The sequence below is a fragment of the Entelurus aequoreus genome, linkage group LG02 (assembly GCF_033978785.1).
Source record: "Entelurus aequoreus isolate RoL-2023_Sb linkage group LG02, RoL_Eaeq_v1.1, whole genome shotgun sequence".
NCBI lineage: Eukaryota > Metazoa > Chordata > Actinopteri > Syngnathiformes > Syngnathidae > Entelurus > Entelurus aequoreus.
In genome coordinates this window covers 58,569,330-58,593,543 of record NC_084732.1, presented here as the reverse complement: position 1 = coordinate 58,593,543, position 24,214 = coordinate 58,569,330, and the positions used below count along the sequence as shown (strand labels likewise).

General features: G+C 42.0%; 2 protein-coding genes across 2 annotated transcripts in view; one reads left to right on the top strand and one right to left on the bottom strand.

Annotated features, from left to right (window-relative positions):
• Positions 1-24,214, top strand: part of efl1 (elongation factor like GTPase 1) — a 125,269-nt gene that overhangs the window by 5,770 nt on the left and 95,285 nt on the right. The window contains exon 4 of the mRNA XM_062030057.1: positions 13,527-13,660. Coding sequence (XP_061886041.1) covers positions 13,527-13,660 — 134 coding nt within the window. The remainder of the gene's footprint in view (positions 1-13,526; positions 13,661-24,214) is intronic.
• On the bottom strand, positions 2,854-4,934 carry LOC133665241 (uncharacterized). The gene is made up of 6 exons (XM_062070491.1): positions 4,891-4,934; positions 4,630-4,797; positions 3,613-3,822; positions 3,352-3,507; positions 3,175-3,254; positions 2,854-2,869 (listed from the first exon to the last, which is right to left on the bottom strand). The coding sequence occupies exons 1-6, from the start codon at positions 4,915-4,917 to the stop codon at positions 2,854-2,856; spliced, it is 657 nt and encodes a 218-aa protein (XP_061926475.1). The 5' UTR covers positions 4,918-4,934.

The following is a 24,214-nucleotide window of genomic DNA, read 5'->3' as shown; positions in this document are numbered from 1 at the left end:
GGATCATTTTTGTTGAGGTGGATGAGATTTGAGTAATATTTAGCTTTAGCTGAGGTAAGCATGCGTTTATAAGTTATTAAACTATCACTCCATGCTTGATGGAAAACCTCAAGTTTAGTCGCACGCCATTTGCGTTCCAGCTTTCTACATGATCATTTCTGGGCTTTAGTTTCTTCTGTAAACCATGGGGTACGCCTTTTAGGGGCCCTTTTTAGCTTTAGCGGTGCTACACTATCAATGGTGTCGCGCAGGGCGTCGTTAAAGTTGTTAGTGAGGTTATCAATAGAGCCCACATAATTTGGGAATGGTGCCATTACCGAAGGCAGTAGGTCAGTAAGAGTCGTCGTTGTGGCAGCATTAATGTTGCGGCTGCTAGAGTAGTTATTATTATTATTATTAGTTTGTTGACAATGAGTCATAACTTCGAATTTTATAAGGTAATGATCGGACATTACTTTAGTGTACGGGAGTATCGTAACTTAAGAGGTGGTGACAACCCTGACAAGCACTAGATCTATCGTATTACCGTTGCGATGCGGGGGTTCATTTATTATTTGTGTAAGACCACAGCTATCAATTATAGTCTGGAGCGCCATGCATGGAGGGTCCGATGGGGTATTCATATGGATATTAAAGTCCCCCATTATGATTATATTGTCGGCGTGCGTCACTAGATCAGCAACACACTCTGAGAATTCACTGATGAAGTCCGAATAGGGCCCAGGGGGGTGGTAGATAACAGCCAAGTCGAGAGGTAGCGGTGTGACAAACCTCATAGTGAGCACCTCAAACGAGTTATATTTATTATTTAGGTTAGGTGTAAAATTATAGTTTTTATTGTATATTAGTGCGACACCCCCTCCCCTTTTAAGAGGATGGGCAACATGTGCATTCGTATAGTTAGGAGGAGATGCCTCATTTAGCGCAAAAAAATCGTCTGGTTTGAGCCAGGTCTCGGCGAGACCAACGACGTCAAGTTTGTTGTCTCTAATGACCTCATTAACTAATAACGTTTTGGAAGATAATGATCTTATGTTTAAAAAGCCCATATTATAGGTAGTGGGCTGTTTTGAGGATTGTTTGTTGAAATTATCCGAGGTAGCAATATTAATAATGTTGCGTTTATTATGCGTAGTGCACTTTAAATAGTTTCGACCATATCTAGGAATTGATACGACGGGAATTTTCAGATTGTTTGCTTGATGCTGCGATAAACTGAACGCATCATAGTTAGCCACCTCAGTACAATGTATGTCTGCCTCTGACACGGTCACAAAAGAAAAAACATTATGTGAGTTGTTTTATTCTAAGAGAATTGCTATGTGTGCAGGGATTATCCAGCCTGGCGCCGGCTAGTTCTAGTTTAAATGACTTCTTACCCGGACACTCCACGCTTCTTTGAGGATTAGCCTTTGTTGTTAGCCCTGCTCGGCATCCCCGCTTCTGCTTCCACTCACACCGCTTACGTCTCCTCCATTGACGGTCCCCGCTAGTACTTGACTCCGCTGCTACAAAGGCCGCTCGATGTAGCCCGCGAAATATTCCCATGCTAGCGAGGAGGTCCACCGTACATGCATCTTTCAGTCTATAACGACCCGATCTATCCACATCCAAAATTGTCTGTCGGTCGTATGTGATCACAGAGTGTTCACGCTTTGAGCCAGCCATGAAATTGACAGAAATGACGGGTGTTTTTTGCCAAATCGCTCTACACTCCCAAGAGCGTCTTCAAGCTGCTGCATTTCAATGCGCCGCCATTTTGTCATGTCATCTAGGACCCACACAGGGAGTTCCACTAAGAACCCTTTTGTTTGTCAAGGGTTTCATCTAGAACCCATGCAGGGAGTTCCACTAAGAACCCTTTCATGTTTCAAGGGTTTCCATCTAGAACCCACACAGGGAGTTCCACTAAGAACTCTTTCATGTTTCAAGGGTTTCATCTAGACCTGACACAGGGTGTTCTAAAAACATCCCTTTTCAAAGGTTGTCACCGATAACCGTCTTGTCTTCTGAGGGTTCTATAAAGAATCATATTGCATTCTACAGATCAGTTTAGTTCATATTATATTGTGGTCATTTATCATGTTGACATTGAACAAACATTCAAAACATTTTAATGAAAAAACTATTTATTTAAAGATAGTCCAACAAAACAGGAGAGGCTGTGTAGGTCCCAGGGGAGAACAGTCAAAAGTCAGCATAGGTCCAGTGGAATCAGCAACGTGACAGGCCAGACACATCATGCTGTCCTCAGTAGGTGAATTTGTGTAAATAAATCTCCAGCAATGGTGACATGGCAGAAAGAGACACAAAATAGTTTTAGTTCAATCAATCCAAGGTGCACTTACTGCATTTACTGCGCCTTATTGTAAGCTATCTACAAACAATAAAATAATGCATGGTCCAATGTAAAGAATCAGTGTACATACTTTATGTACTAATTGTGACAGTGGAACAGAATCATGAGAAAGTGAGGGAATCCCACAAAGTTTTCACATTGATTTAAATAATGTTGAAATACTTTTCAGTGTAATGTAACAAGTACTCAAAATGTTACGTATTGTAACAATAATGGAAATCTAGAGACGTCACTATGCCAAAATCAAACAAAATGTATTGGTCCAAAATATGTATTAAATAAGGGATATTTTTTTTATCAATATGTACAAACAAAAGGCAGCAGCAGGAATTTGACCATTAACAAGAACATAAAGCATGAAATCCCATGCTGCAACACATCTACTCACTACTCCCCACTTCTGACACAGTTGTATAGTCTCTTCACTGAAATGGGTACAACACTGTGGTCCTTGATCCCCAACACAAATATTTCAATGAAAATAAGAGTTTTTCTCAGTTCCTTTGGGTACTGGACAGCAAAAACAAAATAGAGTGACATTAATGCACTCATAGCATATGATATGTCCATGCTGCTGTCCTCAGTCAAAACCTGTATACCGTCCAGGTATAGGGTTATCCTTTGTGCCTGCAAAGGGTTCCCCTTGTGTGTGTTATGGAGCATGATTGCTGGAGTAGGCACGCTTGGCTCCTATGCAATAAAAACAGATACATGTCAGTAAATAAAACCTGCTGTGAAAACAGCAAAATGACTCAATGTTGCCATAATATGGATAATGCCAATTCCTAAATCTTGACCTTAAATGCAGTATTTACCTCCAGTAGAGTGTATAGAAAGGATGACTCCTCTCTGAAAATGGAAGGCAGCAGTAGAATTGCTGCATCCCTAATGAGTCCTGAGGAAATAAAATTATTCTGTAATATTTTTTGTTTTCAGAAATACAGATTGTGGCTTTTATAGATACACATAAAGCCCTAGATACCCCGTTTTACTGAATCATTCAGGCAGGCATTGATTGCCCTCTGGTAGCAGTCCTTTAGGTCACACATAGATGCTCTTTGAACCATCTTCGTTGCCATTCGATCCAGCTTTGTGACCATTCTGCGATCAGCTTCTACAAGGAATTGCTCCTTCGTCTCCCACAGAAGCTGTAAGGAGGGATAAAAAGTGTCATCTCAAAATACTTGATGATCATAAATGAAATAATACACATACAATTAAATATGGTCAATTCAATGCTTGAAGATACCAACTATTTTAGGAAGCTTCAGGGCGGGAAACTTTTCGATGATTTCCTCTGCCTTGGCAGTTGCCATGAAGGTCTTTCGGTATGCATAGGTTCGTCTCATTCTCTCCTTTAAAGAGTTCAGATCTGGGTGTACCTTAAGCATCTCTGTAGACATTTCATTGATATGAGCTTCAATGCTCCTTTCATCCTCTCTACATTCTTCACTCTCCTGAGCCTATATGCATTCAAGAAAAATGACAAGCAATATAGTAAGAGGTAACCATTATGATGAGGTGTACATGTTTTTTAAAAAGTTATATAATATGGAAGAATCATCCTCTCTGTAACCTTCGTCTTGTGTTATCTTTCTGCTACCACTATGTTGGAGACCAAGCTCAAGCCCAGTCTCCCTGCTCCTCCTACCCGCACATTAGTGTGTGCTCAACATGGATGTATTAGATCCATGGTGCTCACCAGCCCACCCATCCCTCCAAGGACGAGCTGGATGGCGACCGCAACGCCGCTACCGACAACGTTAAAGCTCCTTCTAACATTGACAATTTGTACTATAATATTTCATTAAAATAACAACTACGATAACCTTTTTAGGATGATTTAAGATTAATTGTACAAATATATTGTAACCTATTTTGTTATGGCAGCTCTCAGCGGAGCTTTGTCAGATATTGTATTGTTTGACCAGGAGCTACTGCATGACAGAGAGCGACGGTCAGAGGCCATTCACCAGTGGACAAGCAAAGTTTCCCCTGCTGGACAAGACAGTATGAAGTGTCTGTGAGAGCTGCCATAACAAAAATAGGTTACAATATAATTCATCACTGGTCAGAGCAGACATCTCAGTGCTAGCACAAAATGTGAGCACGAGGAGAATAAATCTGAACATGAAAAGGAGCTGTATCACTGAAGAGGAATGAAATCATGCTCTCAAACTGAAAATCCACACACTTGATTAAAGATAGGATGATTCTTCCATATGTTTCCAAAGACTCAAATATCATAGCACCATATTACTCATACATACAGTGGGCCTGTTGTTGTGGAAAAGCTGGCTTGGTTGACCCGGAAAACTATGGTTCTTTCCAGATTCTGCCACAGCAAACTTTGCACGCATTTGTTGCACCATCGAGTCACCAATAAGGGGTCGCCTTTCCTTTTTCAATTTGTTTTTTAAAGAGTCACGTAAAGCATCCTGCAACCAAGACAGGGGAGTTACAGTAGATATATCCTTACAATGGAGCTGAATGTGAACATATACTAACAGCCTAATTTTGTGCTTACTCACATGTCCTGAACCAACTTTCTCCCGCATGAAGGGATACTTGCGTGTGAACCGGCTTAAAATCTCCGTATATTGTTTGGCTGAGGGATACCTTTTTGGGGGGGGTTGAAGAGTAAGTGGAACAAGTTTTAAATGTTTGTACATTCTATAGCAAGATTACACATCAGTGGAGGCTCCGAGTGAGAGTAGCAACAGTAAACCTAAGATAGGTATGTATTCTGATATGTCTGCAGGCATCCCCAATGTAAAAAGTGGCTTAAAATCTCAACTAAAAGCTACAATGTGCAGTAATTGTCCATACAAATTATAAAGGAACCTACATAGTTTTGTTGCTGAGGGTGTCATATAGAGCTTGTATAAGAACAGATTTAATCTTGGTTCTCTGAGGGGCCAGAAACTCTGGATCCTTCGCGTCAAGTGCATCCCTTAGGGTTTTGGGGAAAACAAACTGCAGTGAAGCACTAGCTGTTTGCTCATCATGAGGTCTGTGAAATATGGAAAGATACAGACATGTGTTAGGCTGAGCTTTGTGAAGTAGCACTGAACTTACTGGAACTAGTACTGAGACATAGTTTCTCCCAGCAAATGACAAGAATAGCAGTATATTCACAGCATTTTACCTGGTTTCATCTGTTGTTGTTGTTGATGAAGATGAAGACAAAGATGACAATGACGATGACGATGACTTCAGGTCCTGAAGGCACCTAAGGAACTGAGCTTGTCTTTTTATTGAGGGGAACAATCTCTCCGTCATCCTCTCAGTTAGTAATGTGAGGGTCGCTCCATCAATGTCATTTTCTTCAAAGCAAAAGAAATATAAATTATTATTTGATAAGAAAAGAAACAAATGACATTATTTTATGTAGTGTTGTGTTTTGCTCACTCTGTGTCAGTCTTCTAGGACGCCATGACCTAGTGGCTTGTTGTGCAGAGTGATGAACAGGTTGTCATTAACATCTGTATTTGCATCTAGTGGATGGAAATCTGCTTCATCCCCTGGTTTGAAGGCAACCCACTTCCTTGTGTTTTGGACACAGTATGCATGAAGGTGCTCCTCAAAATGTGTTGATGTATAGATAAGTCCACAAGCCAGCCACTGACCCCGATACTTAACAATATGGAGGACTTTTACAAAAATTGGGACCTCTTCCCCATGAACCACATCAAGTACAAAGAAATCTCCAACTTTATATGTGGTACTGTCTATTACAATTTTTTCAGTCTTCCAGTGTTTCATTTGGAAGGTCCCCAGAAGTGATCACTTCTTTCAGTGCTTGTAGTTTGGATAGAGGTACTTCTCTACATGCACCAGGTGCCACAGCAGTGGCCGTGCCTTTCTGTATATCGTAACACTGGCGCATTTTATATCTTTTAGCAAGTGTTAATGAAATGTTCTGGAAGTTGCATACAACAGATAATAGCTGCTTGAAATACAAATGTTTGGCTTGAAACCGAATGCACCAATGTGCTCTGAGAGGCCCAAATTCACGAATGAGTCGTGGATAGTGGACAAGATAGTGGGTTTTGGGGGTAAATTTGCCAGGAAAAAGGAACTGGAGCTCTGCCAGAAATTCAGAGTTGAGGGAGGACAGGTACCCAAGCCAACTGAGATTGATTTGTGGGGCTAAGATGATGTCACAAATGTTCTGCAGAAGCAGGTACAGATGCCAGTGAGGGCTGTCTTTGGGAACAAATCTACCAATCATTAGAGGAAAGAGGCGAAAGAGAGTCCACTTTTCTATTGCTTTCCCTGGCAGAGCTGCATCACGGAGAACTGATTCTTTTAGAGGCACAGGCTTATGCTTCCTGTCATTCTGGCCAAAGCAAAGTTTGTTCAATTGAGTATTGAACTTGTGGAGGGTTACAATTTTCTCCCCTTGAAACTGTTGCAATAGCAACTTAATTATGTGTGGAATGGTGCCTTCCAGAACATCATGCCTGACGTCTGGGGGAAACTTCTCAGAAACCACAAAGTGAGGAATGACATTAAATAGACAGGGTCCTGTCACACCATAAGCCTGTCTATCAGGATGGTCCATATGACATTTATGAACAGCAGGTGTACATAGTACACAGGAATTTTCAGCAGTGTGGACTGCTAACTCCGCATGGCGGCACAGACAATGCCTGCAAATTCTTCCACTGCTGAAACAAGTAGAGAATCCAGCCAAAGAGTGAGCGGAAAGATTGTCGGACACTATAGATACGAGTGCCCCTTTGATTGTATGTTGTTCGCTGTTAATATTGATGGTCAACCCGTCAACTTGGAGTTTCAACAAGTCAGCTATCAGTGGTCTCAGAACTGATTCATATCCATATTTCTGCACAAACTTGTGTCTCACAATGATAGCAACATGAATGTTCTGTAGTTGTGATCTGTACTTTGAGGGTAGATTTACAATAACAAAATAAAATGTCAATATTTTGTGTTTCAACTTCTTAGACCCCAAACAATTCAAAACCTCAAATTCATCAGTGTATAACTGTATCTGCAATTTTTTTTCTGTAACACCGAAAAAAGCGTGATTCCTAAAATTTGATCCATCGCAAAAGTCGCCTAGAATGCCTCCTGTAGACACCCTAAGATCCTCTAAAACATGATTCCTAACGTCACTTCTGGTAAGAATGGTTTGCAGAACTTTCACGATTGGAATATATTGGAATGATTCCTTCTTCCCATGTGAATCGTGTCCAAGCAGATACTCAATTGGCTCTACAAGGCCAAAGTCATTGATGCAGCACTGATAGAACTTATATTCACTATTAATGTCTTCAAAACATGAGTCAAATATGTTGTCCTCCAAAAGGATATTGAGGTGTTGTTCAACTTCTGCCTTTTCCTCCAGACAGATTTTTAGTAGTTCTTGATATTGCTCACTGAATTTGTGAAAAAGCTCCCTAACATCTTTAGCAAGAGTTGTCTTTATCACTTGAGGTAATGTGTGAACTTGAAGCTTGAGCATAAAAAAGGTGAGATCTCTTTTTAAGTTTCTTTTCACTGCTGCCAATTTCTCTAAAAGAGAGGGAAAAGTCTCCATGTGGGGCTCTTCTTCAAAATGATCTTCACCATTTCTCTGAACTTCAGCATCTTCCTCTTGAACTGTAGTTCTGTGCTTCCGGTTTATGTGTTTTTGAAGGGATGATATTTTGGTATAAGTACTGGGGCATCCATTTTGGCCGCATTCAACAACGAAGCTAGGTTCACTTTCATGATATATTTCTAGATGTTTCAGGTATCTCTTGTGTTCTGGATTTAATCGGACAACGTTGACACTGAAAATTCATTATACCCCACCAGAAAATGTCTTGCAGTAATCAGCAAACCCCTCTTTTTGAAGCCAATGGCAAACTTCAGCTTTGGTCCATGCAGTGTAAGTCATTTCTACAAGAAAACAAACAAATAAGCAAACGAACAAAACGTAACAAGAAACAAATGCTTAGTCCACCTTTTACCATAAAAGTCCTCAGCTAGGGTCAAGCATGCTGAAATAAGATATTATATTTAGCTCACCTAGATTCTCGGAAGTTTCTTCTGTTCTCTCTCTTGTTCTTCTTTGTTCTGTTCTGTTCACAGTAATCACTCTTGGTATGTCACACCTGGTTTGTAGGCAGGGAAGACCAGACCATGTGGTGCAATCCATGGGGCAACCAGCTCTTAACTCACACATGACAGCCACCATCATGCCAGCTCCCTGGCCCAACACACCAAACCTTGCCCTTTCCCCTGGGAGATCAGGGTTCAATTCCCAGCATCAACAAACCCTGATGTAGTAGCCTAAAAGTCAGCATTACAGTGTGATTTTTGCATCAGTTAAGGCTTGGCCTTTGACACCAAAGACCGTTGTCTATCAATGAACTTATGTGCAGCTTCACAACTCGACTAAGCCAGTCAGCAGGGTACAGCAGCCATGGGATGAGGCCGATCATGGAAAAGTATGAGGAGGAGACAAATACATGAGTAAAATTGTCTGTAAAATAAGTGCTTAATATTTTTTTAATTGTCTGTCACTAATCCACACATCACCTCAGTATGCATTAACATGGCCACTCTGCATCAACCAGGCCTTGAACTCACACCTCAAACTGTATCCCTAGATCACCTGACTTGTAACAAACTTTCAAAAGCCTTTGTCCAGTGAGTCGTATAGCACTATAGCTCACTTAGATGTCCCAGAAAGAGGGGTTATATCCTTGCTGCAGGGATTCCCTTGCTAGTTCTTTGCTGTGTGTCATTTCCTCCTGAAGAAGGGAGTAGTGTAATTAAACTAAATAAACACAATTATAACTGCTGCGCAGCGATGGGTCGGGTCCGGGCGATTTTTGGCAAATTAAGGCAATTCTGAGCAACAAACAGGAGAACAGGAAGGCAAGACAGTTGACATAATGTTCCTTTTGCACCAGTTGAGGCTAAAATCCACAACAATAGAACCAAAGACTGTGGTCTATCATGCTGAGCTAATTGGCAAGTGACAATTCAACAGTGGCTTCAGAAATTGATTAAGCCATTCACTGTTGTGCATGCAGATTTGAAACCACTGTAAATATATCAGTTATCAAGACAAAAATCTGAAAATACACATATTGCATCTAGACAGAATGGAGATATTGGTAATTTGATTTTTTAATTGATTCGATTTGCTTAATAACTGATGTTTAATCTATCATGACTCTAAAATGTATATGTTTGCTTCACAAAGACCATCTGGCATTTTCATGAGCTGTCATCACCACCTTTGTCAGGGCTTGAACCCAGGTTCTTTGGCACCAAGAACCAGCTCCTAAATCACTGAGCTATTTCTCAAATGGATTCATCAGCCAGACAGCAGTTGTCAAGGCAGATTTAAAAAATGGTCCTCCCAGTCTCAGCTAATCTTTGCCTGAGTCAACAAGATTTGCTGATGAAGATCTTGCTTTCTTATAATTAATGGTTGTGGAAATAAATTGGTAACAGAACATTTCAGTTATAGGACTGCCATTATTTGTATGTCTGATCAGAAGGTGTAAGGTAATAGACTAGTATGGTGGATCTGATGACTGAAGGCAGCCAGCTGGTTAGCTCAGTCACTATTGCCAGTGACTTTAGACTGGGTGGCAGGTGTTCAAATCCCAAGATGGGCAATTATGTTACAGTTTGATCAACAGGATCTGGGGAAGAAGAGCTTGCTTTAAAATAAACAAACACATTGGATATGAAAAGTATTTGTATCAGTAGTCACAAGGAAATGTATTTTGCACCATTATTGGCAAATGTTATCAGGAAGTATGTCCCTGGTGACACAGGATCTTACCCATGCTTTCAACAATCACTGAAGAACTCTTTCTTCCAAAAACGGTTCTCTGGATCAAAATAGTTCTTACTGGAACCCTTAGTGTTAGTGAGAACCCTTTTAACCCTTGTGTGGTGTTCATATTGTTGTTACTCAGCCAGTGTTTGTGGGTCTGATGGACCCGTTGCATTTTGTGGCTTTTAATGCCTCACAATCAAACACTTTTTCGTTAAAATACTGACTTATCCCAAAAAACATCTGTAATGAAGTGTTTCGAGAGGCTGGTAAAGGAATACATTGTCTCAAGACTTCCCCCCACATTCGACCCATACCAGTTTGCTTATCGCCCTAACCGTTGCACAGAGGACGCCATCTCCTCTGCACTCCACCTGAGCTTAGCACATCTGGAAGGAAAGGACACACACGTGCGGATGTTGTTTCTGGACTTCAACACCATCATCCCGCAGCACTTGGTGAGCAAACTGGCCCCCCTTGGATTCAGTACCCCCCTATGCAACTGGCTGCTTGACTTCCTCACAGACAAACCCCAGTCTGTGAGAGTGGGCAACAACACCTCCAGTGCCATCTCCCTGAGCACCGGCTCCCCCCAGGGCTGCGTCCTGAGTCCACTGCTGTTCACGTTGATGACTCATGACTGCTGCGCCAGGTCCACTACTAACCACATTGTGAAGTATGCGGACGACACAACAGTAGTGGGCCTCATCCGTGACAACAATGACATGGACTACAGGGAGGAGGTGAAACATCTGGTTGACTGGTGCAGAACCAACAACCTGGTCCTGAACGTCGACAAGACCAAGGAGATCATTGTCGACTTCAGGAAGCACCAGTCCAGCCACGCTCCACTCTTCATCAACGGCACAGCGGTGGAGATGGTAAGCAGCACCAAATTCCTGGGGGTGCAGATAACTGACAATATGACCTGGTCCCTACACACCGGAGCTCTTGTAAAAAGAGCTCAGCAGCGCATGCACTTTTTGCGTCGGATGAAAAGAGCACAGCTCCCTCCCCCCATTCTCACCACATTCTACAGAGGCACTATAGAGAGCCTACTGACCAATTGCATCTCTGTCTGGACTGGAGCCTGCAGTGCCTCAGACTGGAAGTCTCTCCAGAGAGTGGTGAGGACGGCGGAAAAGATCATCAGGACTCCTCTTCCTCCGATCCAGGAGATCGCAAAACGCCGCTGCCTGACCAGGGCTCAAAAAATCTGCACAAACTCCTCCCAACCCCACCAAAGACTGTTTTCACTGCTGGACTCTAGAAAGAGGTCCGCAGCCTCCGTAGCAGAACCTCCAGGTTCTGTAACATCTTCTTCCCTCAGGCCGTAAGACTCTTGAACGCATCATAATAATCCCCTCAATTCCCCCCAAAAATGGATGAACTCGCTGAAATATAAAGACAATATAACATACATACATAAACGTAGATCCATATGCAAAAGTGCAATATATTTATCTTTACAGTAATCTATTTATTTATATCTGCACCTTATTGCTTTTTTATCCTGCACTGCCAACCAGCTTAATGCAACGAAATTTCGTTCTTATCTTTACTGTAAAGTTCAAATTTGAACGACAATAAAAAGTAAGTCTAAGTCTATGTCTAACACCCACAGACACTGGCTGAGTAACAACAATATGAACGTTGCATGGAAATTTCTCTGCCAGTTTCTGCATCCCACAGGGATTCTTCTTTTATGTTTCTGCACCTGCGGTTCCCACACAAGGTTGCAACATTGTTTGTCAACACTGTCTGCGCTCATTTTGTCGCACATTTGACCCTCTGATGTTCTGTGTACCTACACTCTGTCCTCCTCCTGTCTAGGCCTGCTGTGTGTGTGTGTGTGTGTGTGTGTGTGTGTGTGTGTGTGTGTGTGTGTGTGTGTGTGTGTGTGTGTGTGTGTGTGTGTGTGTGTGTGTGTGTGTGTGTGTGTGTGTGTGTGTGTGTGTGTGTGTGTGTACACAGAACATCAATTTCCACACTTCTATTAGCCCCGGGTCCAGTGGACCCCGGACATCTTATATGTAATAGAAATGTGTAGGGAGGGTGTATGGTGTGTGTTCATTAAATATGTATTCTGATATATGTTCTTCACAGAAAATGAGCCGAAGCCAGTGAGTCTCAGTTTGAAAAATTTATTAATTGTATCATTTTTCTTTTAATAAAAATCGAAAACGGGTCCCACAGACCCGAACACCACACAAGGGTTAAAACCAATTATTCAGAAAAGGGGTTCTTACTGGAACCATTAGCGTTACCAAGAACCCTTAAAAAAACATTTCTTCGGGAAAGGGTTTTTCAGAAGCAAATGGTTCCAGTTAGAACCTCAGCCCTTGTAGAAGAACCCTTTTGGAACCCTTATTTCTAAGAGTGTACTTGCCTTTAAGTGTTTGTCTTATTTTGCGCAAACAGTGTTTATTTCTTAAATGTATCCTGTGGTATCACAGTAAATGTGACCATTACATTTGTTAATTTTACCACACATGTTACCTGACATATGGGGTTTGGCTAAAAAAAAAGTCAACATTGGACATCCCTAATTGTAAGTGACTATTTTTTTTGTTTTTATTTTGTCAATGAAACGTTTAGCACTTAGCACTTGCTCTACATGATGCTTAGTGTTTCATTATAGCTACATCTGTCGAGCACCCAGCTTCCAAAACTTGTAGCTCATCCTTTGTATATTCAGGCTCAAAAAGATTAGGTTCTGGATCATCATTTGTCCTTAAGTAGATGTCGCTGCCGCTCACAAAGTTTAGGCTTAGACAAATGTTATTGATCCCCATTGGAAATGCTTGCCCTGATTAGTGGTAGCAAACAAAACACGCTCTCTCTATATGCTCTTGTTGTTGTTAAAAGTAGCGTGAGGTTAGCGCCTTGAAATCAACGCTCCCAGAAATTTTTTTGCAGTAATGCTTAAAATGAGCAAAATTGTCTAAGTATTGCATGTTTTCATGAACGTGTCTGGTTCATCAAGGTTACAGCATGTATATAAAACGCTGTTTGAGGGTTTTTTAATGTTATTTTTAGAGGGCTTTATAGGTGGAATAGGTACATTATATAGTACATCGTTAACTGCAGTTTGCTAGCAGTTTTTTTACAATCTTGAATGCACAGAAAAGGGAAAGATGTGTCCTTGTTTCACATAGGGATTGTGAATGATGGGACAAATAAAACAAATTGTAAAGTTTTCCTTTAAGTGCTAAATAAACAAACCAGGGCTTAAGTGTGTCGATTAAAAATACACTTTATTTTGTTTAAATAGTGCATAAAAGGACAAATAACTTAATTCACCCTAAGGACAAACAGGAGGTTCACTGCTATTGTGATATGCTTTTTTCCTCTCAGGTGATCAAGATTACTTGCTGAATTTGATTGACTCTCCCGGGCATGTGGACTTCTCTTCTGAGGTCTCCACTGCTGTACGGCTTTGTGACGGTGCCATTGTTGTTCTTGATGCTGTGGAAGGAGTTTGTCCTCAGGTAACTTCAATACTGACTTATTGTCTCATACTAGACCTTGTTCTTATTGAAACCTTTGGAGTCTAGGGTAGTATTTACATACTTTTGTGTTTACTTTTATATCTCATTATTAATTTCTTTCAGTAAAACCTCACGGGTGTGACTGTACACAAATGTTTTCATTTTGACAGACAGTGCATCTGGAAAGTATTCATAGTATTACACCCTTATTCCAAAATGGAATATATTCGTTTTTGGCCTCAAAATTTTACAGATTGCAACCCATTATGACAATATGAAAAGTTTTTTCTTTTTTAAATTGCAAATTTATTTAAAATAAAAAAGCACATGGACATAAGTATTGACAGCCTTTGCTCAATACTTTTGATGCACCTTATGGCAGCAATTACAGCCTCAAGTCTTTTTGAACACTATGCCACAAACTTGGCACACCTATAATTGGCCAGTTTCGCCCATTCCTCTCTGCCCTTTCCTCTTTGTAGCTCCTTTCAAGCTTTGTCATATTGGATGGGAAGTGTTGGTTTTCACCCAGAATGTCATTGTACATTGCTGCATATATCTTAGTCTAGTCAGGTGCGTAATCATAAACCCAATGGTCGCTCTGTCAGAGCTACAGCATTTCTCTGTGGAGAGAGGAGAACCTTCCAAAAGGACAACCATCTCTGCAGCAATCCACCAATCAGGCCTGTAGAGTGGCCAGACAGTTGCCAATTTCTTTGTGTAAAGTTTGCCAAAATGCACCTGAAAGACTCTCAGACCATGAGAAACACAATTCTCTGCTCTGATGAGACAAAGATTGAACTCATTGGCGTGAATGCCAGGCATCATGTTTGGAGGAAACCAGGCACCGCTCATATTGTCCCTACAGTGAAGCATGGTGGTGGCAGTATCATGCTGTGGGGATGTTTTTCAGCGGCAGCAACTGTGAGACATTGGTGTAAATACTTACAGTATGTACATGTAGTTGTGGTTTAAGTTTATTTCTAACATGCATACAATTTCAACATTGTACATAATTTATATATTTTTTTATTTTTAATACATCTGCAAATAAAAGTTAAAAAACACATTTTCTGTAGAATTTTGAGTACAAAAATCTATTTATTCCATTTTGGAATAAGGCTGTAACTTTACAAAATGTGGAAAAAAAGAAGCACTATGAATACTCCCTGGTGCACTAGTTCATTGGAACATAGGACTGAAAACCACCAAAAAGCCTAACATCAAATTATGGAAATTATAGTTTTTTGTTAGTGTAAAAATGTGTAGCTCACTGTTCTTATAACTTAGATTGCAAATATCAAATTTATTGAGGCGCAAGCATATGATGTGCGGGATCGCTCCTCCCCTCAAAGGCTCTTGTTAGCTTGATGTTGATGTTGTTCTCACATTTCGTACGCAAATAAAAGTAATATAATTAATTAGGATTAGTATTAAATTTAATGTCATTACACATGCAAAAATAGAGGGTAGCAAAAAGTGGTTTATACGTATAATCCGGAAGTGCATTGCGTACAATGGATCAACTTTTTATTTAATAACAAGCCAAAACAACGACAAGCTGAACTGTTTTATATGCAGCTGTTCTGCCAGCACATGTACAGAAGTCCCTTTGGTGCCCTGACAAACAATCTGAAGTCACAAAAATCCCTCACTTTAACAACCATACAATAATGATTTATAAAAATGAAATTCACTTTTACCTTGTCGTCGGCGAATGTGCAGCTGACTTAAGCAGGGAGTAGGCCTGAGCAGGCAGAAGGTAGGGGGCCGTGTGTGTACTGTATATGCTGAAAGAGCTGATGAGGAGGCGATCCTTAATTGGCTTGTGTCCTGCATGCAACTTCTCCGCTGTGATAATTCCTCTTTGGCATCTTTTTACAGAAAAGTCCTGGCTCATCACAATTAAAAACTTGCTGTGGTACGAAGCATGCTTTGTCGATTCTTATATATTTGCGCGTGACATTGATGTACTTGAGTTAGCAAAATGGACAAAAATAGTCAAAAGGCGAAAAAAAGAAAAGAATAGGCACACGCTGAAGCACTAAAAAGCAGTGTTGGGACTAACGCGTTACTACTGTAACGCCGTTAGTTTCGGCGGTAACTAGTAATCTAACGCGTTATTTTTTATATTCAGTAACTCAGTTACCGTTACTGCATGATGCGTTACAGCGTTATTTTACGTAATTTTTTATGTCGTATCGGCTAGAAACAGAAGATCTGAGTGTGTTTTATTGGAGCGCTGTGGTGTCGTCCTTCTGTGTCACAAGGAAAAGAAAGGCGTGCTTTGTGTGGGTGGGGGTCGGGGGGCTCCCAGACCGTAGTTGAGGGGCGCAGGGGAGACGTTCCTCCAGGGCCTATGTGCTTCAGGGCTAACAACCTTCACTTTTTTATTATTTTTTTTTATTTTTTTTTTTAATAATGTCCTGCCCAGCTTCTCGGGCAAATCATATAGCAGATGTAGATGCCCATATCGGCTGTTCAGATTTACTTTACAAAAGAGAAGTGTAGGATACTTCTCTTGTTGCCTTACTTGTATTTTGACTTTATTAAATGTATTTATATTATCATTTGGTGCAGCCGGGCCGGAGCAGGAGGGGATAGAAAGAGAGAAAAAAGAAGACAGAGGGGGAAATTGTGGGGACAAGAGGGGGATTAGACAGAGAGACAAAAACAACAACAGCAAACACAACAACAACAACAACAGAGCAACATCAGCAAATACGACATGTACAAATATGATGGTAAAAGTAACAGCAAATAAGCAGTTAGCGAAAAAAAAATAAAAATACAGAAATGACCATGAGCATTATTACACTAAAAATGGAGCAATATGAATACCAATAGAAGTAGTGCTATTGATAATAAACAATACCAATACTTTACCTTTATTATCAACAATACAATTGTTCAAATGCAACAATACATATACGTAATGATAACTTGAGATACGAAAGAATGCAGAAAAATGGAGGGGAAGAAAGAGAAGCAACCTACATTAACCTTGTAGATTGTTATAGTAACAATAGGTTAAGCTTTGTCAGTGTGCCATGTGTTATACCCAGTTTACCCTAGGGCAACAACGTTAATATATGTTTGATGAAACGTGATTATGTGCATGAGTGTATGTGTGCATATGTACTTGTATATGTACAGTATGTGTATATGTGTGCTTGTACAGTGAATGTATATGTACAGTATGTGTGTATGTGTGTACAGCGAATGTATATGTACAGTATGTGTATACAGTATGTGTGTTTGAACAGTGAATGTATATGTACAGTATGTGTATATGTGTGTTTGTACAGTGAATGTATATGTACAGTATATGTATGTGTGTGTTTGTACAGTGAATGTATATGTGTAGTATGTGTATGTGTGTGTTTGTACAGTGAGTGTATATGTACAGTATGTGTATATGTATGTTTTTACAGTGAATGTATATGTACAGTATGTGTATACAGTATGTTTGTATAATGAATGTGCGTGTGGATGTACGAACTTTGAGTGTGTAAATATGTACTGTATTTATTTGTATATGTATGTGGGAGCGTAGGTACCTATGTATGTCTGTATGTATGTGTGTGAGTATATGTGAATTTGCATGTACAATACATTTGACTCCCAGTGTGTGCGGGAGCCAGAGTACGGCCCCAGCCTCCCAGAGAGCCCATCCCACAAACAGTAGGTGTGGTGCCCAGGGAACCAGGGGCCACCGCCCCCACGCAGCCAAGCCGGACAGCGACAGGAACCCCAGAGCCTGGCCCACCGCGCCACCCACAAGGGCCAGCAGCAGGCCGCAGACAGACGCACCCGGCATAGGACAAGGCACGAGAAAAGCAGGGGGCAGCCAGACCCCAAGCCAGCGAGAGACCACACCCCACACGGACAGAAAGGCGGGACGCTCCGCCCGAGGGGCCCGGAGACCCCACGCAACCGGACGGGAAGACCGCCCCCGCCCCACCGGCAACCGGGCCCCCACGAGCCCCCCCACCTCCCCCCCGCCCCCCCACCCCCGGAGAGCGCGGCGAGGCCAGCCCACGGCCACCCCACGGCCACCCCACCCAAGCCGGCCGCCACAGGACCACCCAGCACGGGGTCACGGGAACCACCCACCCCACCCGCAGTGACCCCAACGATGGAGATGGAACAACCAGCAACCGCCCCGCCGAGTCCCCCCCTGAAGTAGGGGAAATAAATAAATAAAATAAATAAATACATAATAATAATAATAATAATATTAATAAAATATATTAAAAAATAAGAATAAATAAATAATTAAATCTATTTATAAAAAAAAAATATATATATATAATTAATTATTATTATATAATATATTATATATATTAAAAGAAGATCACAGACATGCTGACACACAAGGTCGCTACCCCAACAACTGGCCGACTCGCAGCACCTCGGAATACCCTGCAGCACCAAGCTACCACAGTAGACGCAGGGACCAGACCCAGCAGGCCCCAACCAAGACGGGCACCCGGAAGGGATGGACGGTGGGACCCAGGAGCTCCAGACACGCAGTCTGGATGCAGTAGCCTGAGGCGCCGACCCCCACCCGACAGGCAGGCCCAGAACGTACCCCCAGAAATATACATACATAGATATATACATACACATAAACATACACATGTACACATACACACACATACACATGCATACACATACACATATATATACATACATACATACATACATACATACTCACGTACACATACATATACACAGTTTGTCAGCCCCGACAACCACCACGCGCGCGCGGTGCCACCAGTCACAACATCAGCCACCCCCCTGCACCAGACCCAGCAGCCACGGGCGCCCACACCACAAACAAACGGCAGCAGAAACAGCAGCCACAACACCCCCAGACAGCCAGCACCACCCAATCAAATCAAAGCGATCAAAAAAAACCAGCGACCGGCAACCACACGCCAACAGGATCACAGAGACCAGCCAGCGCCAGCCCGCCAGCAAGCCCAAACGCCAACACGCAAACAAGAGACACCAACACCCCCCCCCCCCCCCCCCCCCCCCCCAGTCCATGCGGCCGACAACCAGGAACTACGGCCAGGAAGCCGTCCCCCCGCGGCCCGTGACCCACACCAGACCACTTTAGCGGGACGCCACACGAGCCCACCCCCCGCCAAACAAAGCCAGCCCCCGCCCGCCCCAACCCAACCCCGCAGAGCCCATACCAGCAACCAAACGCAGAAAAACTGCACAGCCCCATGCCCAATGCAAACACCGCATCCCGGCCATCCACACAGCAATGTACCCATACGAGTTCCGGCCAGGGGATGGCGCCCCCCAACTGGGGAAGAAGTCAATGCACTCCGTCCGCACGCCAGCCCCCAAACCAGCCGGCAAGCCAACGCCAGCCAGCCCCCACAACCCCACAAGCGCACAGATACCAGCCACAGTCCCCCAACCACTCCAACCCAACACAGCGACGCCAACCGCCGGCAGTACCACAGCAACCATCACCACCACCGCCCGTCCGCAGTACAAACACCCGCGGCCGCCGAAACCAAAACAAAAAAAAAGCGACCTACCCCGTAAACCACAACAACGCACACCCCCAGCTACCACAGAGGCCACCAACCCACCTACCCCAACTCATCCACATACAGGCCAATCGATCCACCGGACATCCACACCCATACACACACCTACACATACATACACACATACACATATACATACAAATATGTATATACACATACATAGACATACACACATGCATGCATATACATATACACATACACACACACACACACACATATATACACCTACATACATATACATATGCACACATATACATACACCAAAACAAAACAAAAACAAAAAAATAAAAAAATAAAAAAAATAAAAATAAATAATAATAATAATAAATAAAATAAAATAAACCCTTTAAATAAAATAAAATAAAAATAAACATGAGGCCTGGTTGCCAACAGTGTCCAGCGCCACCAAACCCGCAGCCTTTCCCGCACGTCCAGGCCCCCCCGCCCACCACCCACCAGGCACCCCATCCGGCAAAAAGCCATAAGGGCCTAGCCCCGCGCCCACAGCCGGCATGCCATGGCATCTCTGCAGGCAGGCCTGGTGCCGCGATCAGCAATGCACACCGGGGCAGCGACACACACACATGTACCTACATACATACACACAGATTCCACCATACATACATACAAACGTACACACACACACACACACACACACACACACACACACACACACACACACACACACACACACACACACACACACACACACACACACACACACACACACACACACACACACACACACACACACACACACCTATATATACACATATATAATTTAACAGAATAAATAAAATGTATTAAATAGATAATAAAAAAAAAATATATAAGTATATATATAAATAAAATTAATAAATAAATAAGGGCGGAGTAAAACACAGGAGGGAGACCCCCGCAGGGCAGTCGGGCAGCACCGCCGGGGCCCCAACAAGGGAGGCAGGCAGCCCCCCCAACCCGGCACCAGGCGGGCCCGCACAGCCGCAGCGTAGGGCGACCCCGGGCAGACCCCTCCCCGCGCCCCAGGGGAAGGAGGAAGCCCACGGACACCCGAAGCCAGAGGAGCACGAGCCGACCCCCGCCCGACAGCGGCAAGGCCCCGGCCCCACGGGCGCAACCCCCCACCCAACCAACCACGAGAGGGGAAGCCCCCCACCCAACCCAAGGCGGCCGCCCCCAACAGCTCCACCCGCACCCCAACCCCCGCCCAGGCACCCCCACCCCCCAGACCACTCACGGATCGGCCCGCCAGGCCGGCACCAGGGAACACACCCCAGGCCCACCCGACCCCGCGGCACACGGCCCCCCCGGCACCCACGACCCCCCACCCACGGAGCAAGACCCCCGGGACAGAGCCCCAGCCCCGGCCCCCATGGGAATCAGGTCAGGAAATCAATTAGCGGTGCCCAAAGAGATCTGAATTCTGTCAGTTGTTGTTTTGGTTCAGCAGACATTCTTTCCATAACTACATAATCTAATAAAATGTTTTTGTAAAGGTTTATACATAAATAATTTTTTGATTTCCAATTCATGAGAATAGTTTTCTTGGCGATGCCTATTGCATTTATAAGGAGGTATGTTTTGTTTATATCAAAGTCAGTTGTGGAGAGATCACCCAACAGGCAGAGTGCGGGGGAGATGGGAATAGGAATCTCTAACGTTAATGATAGGTTCTCGCACACTCCAAGCCAAAAGTTACTCACGGGAGCACAGGACCACATTGAGTGTAATTAGTTATCTACCTTATTATCTGAGCAGTGTACACAAATGTTAGAGTCAGCTAAACCCATTTTATACATTCTTAGACCGGTGTAATGTATTCTGTAAAGTATTTTGAGCTGAATCAGTCGTAAATTCGGATTCTTAATCAAACGAGAAGTATTGAGGCATATTTGTTTCCAGAATTCTGGGTCAAGGCTTGTGGATACGTCTGAATGCCATTTGGAAGTTGGAATACTTATTGTGTTATCTATTTTTGATAAGAGAGCATATAATTTGGATAAAGCTTTGGGGGCAGATGTTTTGAAGAATTTAACGGTCGTAGGATTACTTTCCCATGTTGTTTTGTTGAATCTTGCGCTAATTACAGATTTGATTTGTATATATTCTAGGAATTTATTAGGATTGATTGCATATTGTGTTATTAAACTTTTAAAATAGATAAAACTGTTTGCATTGATGATATCCCCAAGACATCTGACTCCTTTATCATACCATGTTGGAAAGTTCAATGGCTTCTTGTTTAAAAGAAAATCAGGATTATTCCAAATAGGCGTAAATTGACAGGGAGTGAGCGGGGATCCAGTTATTTTCAAAAACTCCCACCAAGCTGTTAAGGTAGTGCGTATATTAATACTTTTGAAGCAGTTGTGTTTTCGGAGAATTTGGCTAATAAAGGGCAAGTTAGAAATTGGGATCTCCTGGCTAAGTGATTGTTCAATCTCTAACCATAAACTATAATATAATATAATAATATAATATAATAAAGTGGGATTGGTCCATTTTAATATATATTGTAGTTTATTTGCAAGGAAGTAATATGAAAAGTTTGGGAGTTCTAGACCCCCGTATTCTTTTGGTTTTTGTAAAGTTTTAAGGCTGATTCGTGCTGGTTTACTTTTCCAAAGAAACTGATTCATGTGTGAGTCTAGTGATTTAAACCAGATTTGAGAAGGTTTGGTTGGAATCATTGAAAAGAGATAATTAACCCTCGGCAAGACCATCATTTTCACGGTAGAAACCCTTCCCATAAGTGAGATTGGCAGTGCTTTCCAACGCGCCAGATCATCCTCAATCAATTTTAAGATTGGGGAGTAATTCAAGCGATTCAGATCTGACAATGTGGAGGAAATATTGATTCCCAGGTATTTAATGTTCCCTTTATGCAGTGGAATCGATGAGGTGCTCTGAAAGTCAAAATTAATTGGTAACACAGTAGATTTGGACCAGTTGATTGAGTAATCTGAAATAGAACTGAATTTATTGATAAGTGAGATTGTATCTTGAAGAGAAGAATGTGGATTTTGTAAGAAAAGTAATACATCATCAGCATAAAGGCTTATTTTATGATGAACGGTTGCGGTATGGATGCCTTTAATATTTGCATGCTGTCGAATTGCGGTTGCAAAAGGTTCAATAAATATAGCAAACAGTGACGGAGAAAGTGGACACCCTTGCCTTGTGCCTCTCATAAGATTAAACCTTGGGGAGATTTGGCTATTCGTTCTAACCGAGGCTGTAGGGAAACTATATAGGACCTTGATCCATTCTATAAATGAGTCTCCAAATCCAAATTTCTGTAGAGTAGCTAAAAGAAAATTCCAATTCACTCTTATCAAATGCTTTTTCAGCATCTAATGAAACAGCTGTTTTTAAATTATGAATAACAGAATAGTCTATCACATTGAGTAGACGGCGAACATTGTTGGACGATTGTCTCTCTTTGATGAAACCTGTTTGATCAGGATGTACTATATATGGAGTGACTTTTTCTAATCTTTGAGCTAATACTTTGCAGATAATTTTAAGATCAGCATTAATCAGGGAGATTGGCCGGTAACTGGATGGAAGTGTTGGGTCTTTATCAGGTTTTAGCAAGAGACTGATTGTGGCAGAGCTCATATTTGGAGGAAGGAATGAGTTTTCTTTAATCTCTAAAGCCATTTTCGTAAATATCGGAGCTAGCAGTGACCAGAATGTTTTGTAGAACTCCACAGGGAACCCATCAGGCCCTGGTGCTTTATTGTTTGGCATCTGTTGAAGAGCATCGTGAAGTTCATCTACAGAAATAGCAAGATCTAAATTTGATACCTGCCTTGTATTTAATTTAGGTAAGTCTATACCATTGAGAAATGTCTCAATGTCTGAAAGAGATGGGTCAATCTGGGGTGTATACAAGTTTCTGTAAAAGTCTCTAAATATGGAGTTAATTTCCTCAGGAACGTCAGTAATGTTCCCAGCTGAATCCTTAATGGATGGTGTGGAGTTTTTTTCTTTGTTTAATTTTAGTTGGTTAGCCAAATATTTGCTTGGTTTATTGTCATGTTAAAATTTTTCTAAGCGTAACCTCTGGAGCAGGAATTGACTTTTCTTATCAATTATTTCTCTTAAATCTAATTTGAGTTTTCTCAGTTCATTCAGAGTATGTTCATTTTGTGAGTTCGCATAAGCTATTTCTAATATTTTTATTTCATTTTCAAGTTCCTGCTCTAGTAAACGTTCCTTTTTTTTCTTGTATGATGAATAAGAAATTATTTTTCCTCGCATAACTACTTTTGTGGCCTCCCAGAGAATGCACGCCGTGATTTCTGGTTGATCATTAAAATCTAAAAAATCTGTCCATTCTTTCTCAAAATAGTTGAGGAAGTCTGTGTCCTTTAGTAATGATGTATTAAGTCTCCATTGTTTTATAGGTGCAGTTATAGTTTTGTTAGTGAGGGAAAGTGAGACAGGTGCATGGTCACTGATGATGATAGGATGAATGTGAATGTTTGCGATATCAGATAAAATTGAGCTACTAGTTAAAAAGTAATCAATGCGAGAGAATGAGTGGTGAACTGGGGAAAAATAAGTGTATTCCCTAAGAGTGTGGTGATAAGAACGCCAGGCATCGCAAAGACCATAATCGTTCATATATTGCTTAAGTATTACCACTGATTGAGACTCACGGTGACTCCCAGTCACTCTGGACCGATCTATATTTGGATTAAATACTAAGTTGAGGTCCCCTCCTAGAATCAAGCAGTGGTTTGAGTGAGGAGAAAGTGAAGAGAAGAAAGTGTGAAAAAAGGAGGGGTCATCAACATTTGGACCATAAATGTTGGCGATACATAAGTTTCTCCCGTCAACAGAAATATTAAGAATGATGTATCTTCCCTCTATGTCAGTAATGGAGTTATGGATTGTAACGTTGACCTTTCTACCAATGAGAATGGCTACGCCTCTCTGTTTGGAGTTGTAACTAGCAAAGTATGTGTGT